General features: G+C 39.5%; 3 protein-coding genes across 3 annotated transcripts in view; 2 read left to right on the top strand and 1 right to left on the bottom strand.

Moving 5' to 3' along the window:
* The window catches only part of LOC308148835 (histone H3.2), a gene marked incomplete at its 3' end in the record, with an annotated part of 132,954 nt that overhangs the window by 20,641 nt on the left and 101,360 nt on the right, over nucleotides 1-10,953 (top strand). The gene's annotated exons all lie outside the window — the stretch shown is intronic.
* On the top strand, nucleotides 228-1,187 carry LOC308144775 (uncharacterized protein; the record flags this gene model as incomplete). Its single annotated transcript, XM_080515988.1, has 1 exon — nucleotides 228-1,187. The coding sequence occupies one exon, from the start codon at nucleotides 228-230 to the stop codon at nucleotides 1,185-1,187; it is 960 nt and encodes a 319-aa protein (XP_080372114.1).
* Nucleotides 3,457-9,522, bottom strand: mrpl45 (mitochondrial ribosomal protein L45). Its single transcript, XM_080520531.1, has 8 exons — nucleotides 9,455-9,522; nucleotides 8,325-8,520; nucleotides 7,492-7,609; nucleotides 7,241-7,339; nucleotides 6,525-6,573; nucleotides 6,292-6,441; nucleotides 5,291-5,464; nucleotides 3,457-4,167 (listed from the first exon to the last, which is right to left on the bottom strand). Exons 1-8 carry the CDS (start codon nucleotides 9,515-9,517, stop codon nucleotides 4,069-4,071), a joined length of 948 nt encoding a protein of 315 aa, XP_080376657.1. The 5' UTR covers nucleotides 9,518-9,522; the 3' UTR covers nucleotides 3,457-4,068.

Raw genomic sequence — 10,953 nt, 5'->3', positions numbered from 1 at the left:
CAGAAAACTCAGAAACTTGTGTCTCACCTTTGAAAGCTTCTTCCGAAGTGAAAGATAGTGTCAGAGTAAATGTATGCCCATGGGATACTGGGATCCCGGAAAAAAGACCAGCAGATGTTTGTCCATGGGAAACTGGAGAATCAGGATCAAGACAGCCAGAGACTCCCATGACATCAGAGAAATCAGTTAGGCAAGACCCAGGTCGGACAAATATTTGTCCATGGGAAATGGGTGCACCAGAATCGGGAAAGCCAGAAACCCCAAAGACATTTGAGAGTCCTAATAGGCAAGATATAGCTCTGGAAAACGTATGTCCATGGGAGACTGGTGAAACAGGGGTAAAAAATGAAATATCAAAACCTTCAGAGAAACTAAAAAGATCGGGCACGTCACAGGATGTGCATCCATTGGAAACAGAAATTCCAAAAGTCTTAAAAAAACAAGACAGTGCTCACACCGATGTCTGTCCGTGGGAGACGGACAAAGCAAAAGTTCTCATAAAACAAGACAGCTCTCGTGCAGATGTCTGTCCATGGGAGACAGATGAACCAAAGGTTCTTGTAAAACAAGGCAGCTCTCATGCAGACGTCTGTCCATGGGAGACAGATGAACCAAAGGTTCTTGTAAAACAAGGCAGCTCTCATGCAGACGTCTGTCCATGGGAGACAGATGAACCAAAGGTTCTTGTAAAACAAGACAGCTCTCATGCAGACGTCTGTCCATGGGAGACGGGTGAACCAAAAGTTCTTCAAAAACAAGACAGCTCTCGTGCAGACGTCTGTCCATGGGAGACGGGTGAACCAAAAGTTCTTCAAAAACAAGACAGTACCCGGGAAAATCCTTGTTCATGGGAGACTGAAGAACCAGAAGTTGTCAGAGAGGAGAACACCAGAGTAGACAGAGATGATATGTCCAACAGTGAGATCAGGGAGAAACAGGGGTCATTTTCCATTGAAGAGACTCCAGTGGACATGAGCACAGACCAGGAAGACGAGTCTAAAGCAAACTTGGCTCTTGGCCGGCGTGATGCTTTGTGTCCCTGGGAGATGTCAAGAAGCAGATCTGGTTCGTTCACAGATAATGCTTCAGATGTCTTCACATGGGAGCCCGAGAATATTCCAGAGGAAGACGAGGAAGACGATGCGGAGTGCGCTGCTGAAGCTCTTGTTTTCCCACCTGATTTGTGACCTAAGTCAATCCAACATTCACTACCGACAGTAAACCAATGTGAATGCCAACTCTTGACATTGAGAAAGGAAGTTTCCATGACAAAGCCATAGAAGCGCTTCCCTACATATGGCAAAGTTCAGATCTCCTCAGTGGAAAATTATAATTATAATAAGAAACACAGCTTTAGCCAGTGTCATGTCAAGCTTGCTTGTCCAGTTGGGTTATGTCTATTCAAGTGAGAGGCTATGAAGACTTGATGAACAGAATATTTTATATTGTTCAACCCTGACTGAAAGATATTTATTTTTTTGATTTATTTTCCCCCCTCACTGTTAAATATACCCAAATGCTTTTTTTTTTTTTTTTTTTTGTATAAAGGAAGGACATCTAAGAAAATTAGATGAAGCCCCCTTTTCCTGTTTCTGCCCCCCATTTTAAAACAACTGTTAGTGTTTTTTTTGTAGATTTTCAGGTAAGGACACAAATACTGGCCAGGTTTTTATACTGCGTTCCATGATGGTGATTAGCAGTACTTCACAGAACCTCTAGTAAAGTTTAGGTTTCCTCCTAATGCAGATATAGAACTGGAAGTCTAATATATCATGAAATAACAAACGCCAAGCACTGCTGCCAGGATTTCAATGAGTCCAACTACATTCCAGAAATATTTACAAGACTATGCACTCCAAAATACCAGGAAAGAAACACCCACTTTTTTTTTTTTTTTTTTATAATCAAGCTCCCCTTTATTGCAACAACCATGTCCCACCTTCTTAGTTTACATATTTTTAAATTTCTGTTTAGGTTTAAAACTCGTGTGATTGAGTATATTAATGCTGTTGGATACAGTTAGTTGGAACCACAGGGCTTTGCAGTCAATAAGATGTTTTGTCTGCACCGATCGGATGGATATTGTGATGTTTCTCCAGATGATCCGGTGTGGCACGCTCCATAAATGTAATATGACAGAATGCAATTCAGCTGCTCCTTTATTGGGGGTCGTGTCTGCAGCTCATGAGATCTATGAGTTTGATTTGGTATGTTTTACAACCCCTTGACAGCACCTGAGTAGTTAAGGGTCTTACTCAGGCCCTGTTTACATGCTTTCAAGTGAAAACGCAGAATTGAAGTTGCGTTTTGGGTCACTGTCATAACAATCCAACTTGGTCGTCTGTCCATACGAATGTCCGTGTGCTCCTTTGCAGTGTACTGTTCTCTGTACACATGTGGTTTCAAGACAAGACAAAAGAAAACAAGCAACAGCAAATACGGGGTGACTCAACATGAAAACTACATCCCTTTCAGCTGTTTCCATGTAAATGAAAAACAACAACGCAAAACTGATGCGTTTTCATTTTGAAACACTATCGAGTGAACAGGGCCTTGAGGACACACAGTGGTGACCCGTCAGGATTTCAAACCTCAGAAGATGATGCATCGGAAATTAACTCACTTTGAGGGGACACAAAAGAAAATCCAGGCAATTCCTGAAAATGAGGTTCCAGGTTGGAATGACTTCCTTAGTTTACCTGAATAAACCTGGTAAACTTCATCTGGTTAATTCATGAGGATAAAAGGGGGCTCCCTTGTTTTATTGTGTGAATGCAATACACTCAGTCATTTAATTTTAATACCAAGACAAAGCTATGAGGAAATAATTTGTTAGTTTTTTGTTCTTTGGCGTAAAAATGTTTTCACATAATTCTTAGATAGAACAAAAGGTATGCAACACTTGTTTTAGGAAATATTTGAGAATTTGGTTTAAAAAAAAAAAAAATTATGAAATGCAACCTGCATGATCCCCTCATAAATCAAAATGTTTCATAACCAAATTAATCTTTTTGACAAACAGAAGTCAAAACACTTGTCAATTTATACAGGTGTGTTTGTTGAAACATTCTGCCCATAAGAAATTGGGTAGTTTGACACCACCAGACTCCAGCTTCACTTTTCACCAATTCATTTATTTTATTGTCATCAATTCATTTTATTTCCAGATTTGTCTTTACCAACATTACGAGCAGGATTGGTGTGTATCTACATTTTCCTTCGTCTCTGAAAGGAACTCAATGGGAAGAGCGCCGTCTGTGTGCATCCATTCATATGCAAATAAGGAAATAATTAGACGCATTCAAATGATTATGGGTTAGTCAATGATGTCTAATGACGCCAAGACACCTTTATTAATACAGATTTATTTAATCTTGAAGGATCTCATTTTCATGTCGCCTTTTAATATTAATACTGACAACATTTGAGATTTAAAACCCAGCATGTCCCTGTTGTTCTCATTCAAAGCACACTGTCAGTTCACTGTATCAATGTAAAACGTCTCACGTTCAAGTTGGCGACAAACTTCTGCTCAAACAGCACCAGACTCAATTAATTTGTTCCAACACTGCAGTGTTTTTTTTCTCTCGTTTGTTGATGGAGTAACTTTGTCTGTGAGCATCGTAGCATGTTCGTGTGTTCTGAAAGCTGTAAATTGTGATTATGTCCACAAAAAAACAAACAAAACAAAAACAAAAACGGAATCCAGTGTTGTGAGGTGTACCTTGATTTGTGTTGACAATGAAAAGTTGATGGAAGACTTTATTTTTGTACTTTTGGGGTCGGTGTGCAGTTCGTTCATCACAGAAATAAACAGTTGGATTTCTGTGTCTCTGTACAGTTCATTTATTCAGTTACACAGGTCTCATGAGGAAAAGTGAAGAATGATAGAAATCGAGCTGCATCTCATGAAAGGAGGCGGCATTAATCCAGGCCGTTGTGTGGCTTTCTGTTTTGTGGCTCAACTGTTGCTTCCACAGACTCAACAAACTCAGTAAATCCTCTACAAACACTAAACAGTCTGGAACGGAGGCTGCTCCAGCGAGTGATGCAGCGCCACCCGGTGGTCTATTTATACCACTGCACTGCCTGCGGTTTGGGAACTTGATAGTCGAGGGAATCGAATTCCTCCCAGGGCTGAAGCTCCGGACTGGGAATAGCCACCGTCTGCAGGAGCGGGAGAGGAGGAGAACAGCATTAAACTGTCGTTAAAGTCCAAGAAAACCACGTGGAATCAAATCAAAGTACATTTGTAAAAGAAATTATATAGTTCTGCCACTGGAACAAAAAAAACCGGATCATCAATTTAGTATTAGTGTGATGGATTTCCCCCCCCTTGTTTCGTAATTTACATCAAACTTTAAGCAATAAGTTTATGATGGGATAAAGTTTTAACAGTTAAAGTTAACATTTAATTTTATATCATGCTAAAGATTCTCAATAGTAAAATGGAACTTCACATTTATATTGTGTCCATATATTGTAATGTATAACCGTAGCATTTGTCACGCCATAGTTACATATCAAAGGACAATTTATTGTTAAAATCGGATGTGATAAAGTTTAAATTTTAAGTCTTAATCTAACAGAAAACATGTGCCATTATCACATTAATATTTTACTGAGAAACTGCTCAATAGTTTCAAACTTTAAATGGTTCATATCTTTTTAATAGAGGTTTATTAAATATTTTGCTCACATGTAAGATTAAATGTGATGATATAAAATATATTTCATGATTAAAAACATATTGAGGAAACTTTTACCATCACAGCATGAAAATATTTTTGACATGTTCTTTTATATCACATTCAAGAATGAAATCTCGAGTTCCAACGTGATGATATTTGATGGTAAAATGTTGCATACATTGACACATTTAATTATAAACTGTGACGAAAATACCCATATCTATGTAACAACTTCTTATACGGCGTTATATATATTTGATGTAAACTGTAACTGTGAAACGTGGTTTTATCGTGTCAAACTCGTCGCCTGCTGAATTTGATCACAATATAAAGTAACGATACTTCCCCATAAGCATTCATTACACGAATCCCTTTTCAGTTGTTTCTCCAGCGGCGGCATTGCGTTTTGTCTTTTTAAATCTCAGGTGAGAAAATGTGAATCCCGTATGTAAAAGTGACAAACGACATGAAACTTCTACTTTGTCCGTGTGGTAATTTAAGTGATGTACTCGAATCTCCTGACAGGCAGAGCCAGTCGGCCCACTGCCTCTTTCTTCCTCCATCCTAAACACCATCAGGGCTGAACGTCGGAGGCTCACCTTGATGATGGGGTCTTTGGCCGGAGCCCAGGACGGGACTATCTTTCCGTGAAGCCTCCAGCGGCTGTAGGGGTTCATGAGGTGCCGTTCTATGACCAGGTACTCCAGGACGTCCTTGGGCTGCTCCTCGCTGCCCAGCATCAGCCGGCCGAAGCGGTCGTAAATGGCCAGAGTCTGCGGGGGGAGAGCCACAGAGGACGGAGATCCTCAGCATAATACCAACCACAAAACCCGTCTCTCATAGTTTAACTGCACGTGCAGATAACAAAAAAAAGTAGCATATGTCCAAACGGAACGGTAGTTTTTGACACAAACCAGGTGTTTAATCTGTGGATCAGTGTGCAGAACAACGGCCCATGTATGTCCCCTTCAATCTGAGTTTGATTACTAAATACACTGGGATTACTTTCAAGTGGCCATAATTCAGAAACGAATGGAAAATATTTTAACTCATGGCTGTTGTTAAATAATAAGTTGTTTTTCTTGCATCTCAGTGTGAGTATCCAGTCCTTTACATTGGAAAGTGTTAAAACAGGCAAAGTCACACAATAATGTCGCACTAAATTATTGTCTGTAATGATCCGAGTGTGGAAAAATTACTTTTTAGAATAATTCTGTCACTTCCCCCCAGCTTTCTGTGGACATGGTAAAATTTCTGAGTTAACGCCACAAAATCAACACTGGGCTCAATGACTGGCACAGAGAGAAACTGAAGAAAAAGCTGGAAAAGTGATCCATGAATTTATTTCGCCTGATCGATAATTGTGATAGGCTTCTTAAATCAGACTGATTTCATAATCCTGCTCTACACAAACAAAGCTCAGGATCACGGAAGAGTTGAAACAACTGTTGTGTCTTCGTCTCTCATCTCAAACCTTCATTTCTCTGATTTCCGAGAGAATTTTAGGGGAAATTATTGCTTTATAATAAACGTCCCGTTCTTGTTTGCATCCTCCGGATGGGTTTTTGAAGTGCATTCTTCCCGTGCCTCTCGGCCGTACCTGTTTGGAGTGCATGCGGACGGTCACCTGGCCGTACAGGTTGCCCTTGGTGACCATGTCGGGGCAGCGGGCGTGCACCACCCTGGGCGGCTCCAGGGACTCCATGAACCGCCAGCGTATGGTCTTGTAGCGGTTTCCCCTCGTCATCTCCTGCGGGCAATGGGGGACAGGTGAGTACGGAACGGCGAGGGATCAAAAGGCACAAAGTGTGGATGGTTGGAGGGAGAGCTCACGGGATAGCAGCGCTCCGTCACCAGAGAGTGGAGCTTCTCTTTGCTGAACCTGCAGCACAAACGCAGGTGAGCGTTTCCTCGATAGCATCAAGTTTCTTGCATTCTGACTCGACCTTCTGCAGCCAGAACTCTAGTCTCACTCAGAAAAAAACTCTTCTTATGAGAAAGAAATCAACTCCATAGCTCAGCTGAATAGGCTGACCTTTCTTTATTTCCTTGTTCTGTGTTAGATTACCATCCTCAGCCCAATTTAAGTTTAATCTTCATCGTTTTTCTTACCACAGATTTTTGTTATGTAACTCGTCCCGCAAGCATTTTGTCCTCTTCTATCAAAATCTCCTAAAAGAACATTTACTGTGTTTTATGTCAAGATTCAACAAACACTGTAAACTAACATCTTCAAAATGCCTTTATTTTAATTTCTATTCACAATAACTGTTAAGTTATACAGAATGTATTTTCTTCTCTTGTGCCACTTCATAGAAACCTCAAAGGAGCTTTTAGGATGGTACTTTCTACGTACACATTTTCACAACATTGATTTGCTCATTAAGAGACTCCAGCCCAGATCTAACAGTCAATAAATATATTTAATTTCACGTGCTTAACTCCAAACGGTGTATGTAGACTTTATCAAAAAAGACAGAGCAGCTTGAGTTCATCTCTCACAACTGTAACAAATGTCTCAGTGAGTTGGCGGCGACTGGTGGTCTTACTGCGTCAGGGCGTGGTGGGCTTCAATAAAGATCTCCTGAGCTCGCTCTGCGAAATCCTTGGTTTTGAAGTCAGAGTCATGCTCTTTGATTTTACGGATCCTGAAAAGAGATTTGAATAAAACACGGTCGGTGTAACATTTATTTAAAAGAAAAATTTTTATTTAAGTAACCAAGAGATTTAAAAAAACAGAAATGATTCATTTTTTTTTTCTTTTTTCTTTTCTTTGTAATGAAAGAAGAGAGGACGTTACGCGAGCTGGGAGGCGGCGCTCTGTCGCAACTGCTCTGTTCGTTGTTTCAAGCCTTCTTTGGACAGAGTGGAGAGACGAGCGTCGCCCTCTGGGGGGATGTACGGGTCGAACACTGCAGCTGGAGAAACACAGCAAATACCACCACATGGTGTGAAATCTCAGCAGAGAAAGATTAATCAGATTTGATTGGGATTACGTTGTGATCGCACACTCTCCGCTCTTATATAATACGTAAAACTGGCTTTTTTAGCATGGAGCTAAGTAAGCTAAACTTGAGTTGGCGTTGCCTTCCGCACTGCAAATAAAGATGGAATCCACCCGAATTGAGTCCGACGTATCAGGAGATTCGGGGGAGAATTTTTCTTTTTGTCAACTTTTACTTTCAGCCTAAAACTTGTGGTGCAGAGACTCGCGGGCCAATGCTAATTCTCAAAGTATTAATTCTCGTCAACATGGGGAAAAAACTGTGGCACTTGTTACGTCCGTCCGCCAAGAAGGTGGTCTGAAAACGTTTTTTTTTTTTCCTGAGTTCAGGTCAAACTGTGGCAGATGTCAGAAATCTCTGATTGCTATTGTTTTAATTTGACAAGTAAAAACATGATAATCTTCAATAATGTTGTGGAGTATTGCAAAAAAAAAAAAAGAAAGTGTGATTTGTGTTAAATACAAACACTTATACATAGGATGACCGTGTGGTTGTGGTTTGAGATCCATGAGCAATAAAATGTGAGTTTCGGGAAAATAAACATACTCAACAGTTAATAAAATATGTTGATATTGTGGGACAGCATTCACAAATCATTCATCACAAATCCACTTGAGGACTGTTTTACCAGTGCAGGCGATGTTGATGGTCCTTTCTTGGTACTCCTGTTTGATGACTATGCCTGCCGCTCGAGCCCTGGCCTCAGTGTTGTCGTCCTTCTTCCCCTTCAAGCTCACCGCTGGGGGGATGAAGTAGCGCTTCTTGGTGCGGACGGACAGCAGAAGTGGGCCGGAATGTCGGACATCCACGGGCAACTCAGAATTCTGAGAGGAGGAAATCAAATTGTTCACCATGAAAAGTATGAAAACAAGAAATAATACACACGTTCAAATGTTTTAAGGAGAAAATAAATTGACAAGACATCAAAGAGAATCATCAACATTGACGGTGTGTCTTCTAAAATGTTAAGATAAGATAAGATAAGATAAGATAAGATACATTTTGCAATAGTTAATTTCAGAATATAATTGTTTCTGGGAATAAACAAAAACACAGAACATGAAACTCAATTGGGAAACATTTTGTGACCGAATTTCAGTATAATCATATAGAAATTAAAAGTTTAAATTAACGTAAAAATGTGTGTTTGTATTTCAACGGAATATAATTCAGGAATTGCAAAAGTTATTTTGTTTGTTTAAAAATGACAACAAAAAAAATAGCTCGGTAATAATCCCTTCTGACTGTACTGAATTGCTGATCAAGGTATTTTGCGAAGCATAAAACATAATTATTGTCAATATGATCAGATCTACAGAGTATTTACATAATTAAAAATGAACATGTGTTTTACAGCTTGGCTGTGTTTGATTTTCTTTTTTTTATTAGTATTTATTAACCCCACTCAGTATTTATTAGTAGTATTTATTAACCCCACTCAGTGTGATAGAGTAATTTCGGGTAAGGTTGTAACCTATGACAACAACAATACTGTGTAATATCAGTGTAACGTATCTCTGGATGTGACAACTTGTATTCCAAACCGAACTTTCGTCCTCTGTTGTTTTATTTTTTTGGGGTGGGTTGGAGCTCAAATACATTATGCCAATCTTTCACTCGCTGACACTGACAGTTCGTCAACGTGAGCTAAATTAGCTTAAAAATGCTCAGCAGCGACCTTAAAAGACAGAAAACAGGCACAGCTCTATCTGAACAACGTGATTTATTAAGGAAACGTGTTACTAATAGTCAACAAACCTTTAAAAGGAGACAATTCGCTCTGTGAAGGACCATCAGCGTCCTCCTCATGGGCGCCGCCATCTTGAAACCAATAGACACTTCCGGTTGATGCTTCACAATTAAAGCTTAACTTCTCGAGTCGTTATTTTTATATAAGTGAAACGTTTATCAGGAAAATATTGATTCTATTTCAGGCCTTTTGTGAACTACTGTTGAGAATTTGCAGTGCTGCTTTGTTAGTAGTGGTATTTTTTTTTCATCAAACATAACACAACAATTCAAAACACATTGAGAGTGTTGACAGAATTAATTTGCCTATAGTAAAGTGACTGAACAGGTTTAGGCCGAAACAAGGTAACCAAACATCCTCTTCACCACAAAAATCCTTATATAATTATAGAAGGCATTGTTTTCCTCACAGAGAGCAGCATTGCTTCTAATCTCCCCACGAAGTGCTTTATTTTGAAAAGCTACCGTTTAATTGTTAGATTTAAATTTTTCCAAGAAAATGAAAACTGCAATTGTATTGTATTAAACATATCTAATTGAAAGTGTTTGATTAACAGCTGTTTGTGTCTTTGTTCAGCCACATAACTGTCTGATCCATTCCCTTGAATCACTTTATTTTTTTCAAATATAACACGATGCCAGGTACTATGTTGTTATTGAGCCACTGTGATTTGCACTAAAGCTGCTGCACCTCCGTTATAGTTCTTCGAATTGTTTAAAGAATCAAACCTTAAGTCCAGAATTTGTTTTTATAAGAGCTGCTTCTATTTCTGTTTCAGATTGAGCATTCTAATTCTCCTTGTGCTCAACAAGTGGTGACATGTCATGTCAAAACAAATAATAAAAAAACAACAACACACAAGCTGACATGAACTTGACAGGCAGGTACTTGGTTGAGTGATGAAGAAAAACAAGACAAACAAGACAAGTGCTTCGGTGTTCAAGTGGAGTTCAAATACCTGCTTGCCCTTTCTGTGTGGAGTTTGTATGTTTGCATATTCTCCCCATGTGTGTGTAGGTTTCCTCTGGGTACTGTGGTTTCATCCCACAGTCCAAAAACACGCATGTCATGCTGGTGACCCTAATTTCCCCTGGGCGTGAATTTTTATGGCTGTTTATCTTTCTGTGTTTGTTCTGTGATGGATAGGTTACCTGATCAGAGTGTAACCTGCCTTCTCCCATCGTTAAGGTGGGATCGGCGCAAGCGCTCCACGACCATGCACAAGATTAAGCAGTATCCTTTTTTTTTTTTTTTTTATTCCATCTGCCGTTACAAAAAACGTGTTAAAACATACACATAATAGGAAATCTCCGAAAATGTATTATTTAATCTAAAAAATACAAAAGTGGAAAAAAATATACACTAATATAAAATGTATAAGGATTTAACCTGGGCTTTGGTGTTATAAATAAAAACCTAATGCGCGTAACAGTAACGGAGGCCGTGTTGCTCATGGTGTTGCTTGGTGTTGTGGGTGACTCTGATTGCACGGACGCATGAGCGCGTA

Source organism: Blennius ocellaris (assembly GCF_963422515.1).
Source record: "Blennius ocellaris genome assembly, chromosome: 3".
Lineage (NCBI taxonomy): Eukaryota > Metazoa > Chordata > Actinopteri > Blenniiformes > Blenniidae > Blennius > Blennius ocellaris.
The sequence above is the reverse complement of the archived record's forward strand: the minus strand, read 5'-3'. Positions and strand labels throughout refer to the sequence as shown.

Excerpts from the sequence above, each read along its gene's own strand:
- mrpl45 (XM_080520531.1), bottom strand. The coding sequence starts at position 9,517 with ATGGCGGCGCCCATGAGGAGGACGCTGATGGTCCTTCACAGAGCGAAT. Across the intron at positions 6,574-7,240 it reads GCCCACCACGCCCTGACGCA|GTTCAGCAAAGAGAAGCTCC; the intron begins GTAAGACCACCA and ends TTTGTGCTGCAG. Across the intron at positions 5,465-6,291 it reads TCCGCATGCACTCCAAACAG|ACTCTGGCCATTTACGACCG; the intron begins GTACGGCCGAGA and ends CTCCCCCCGCAG.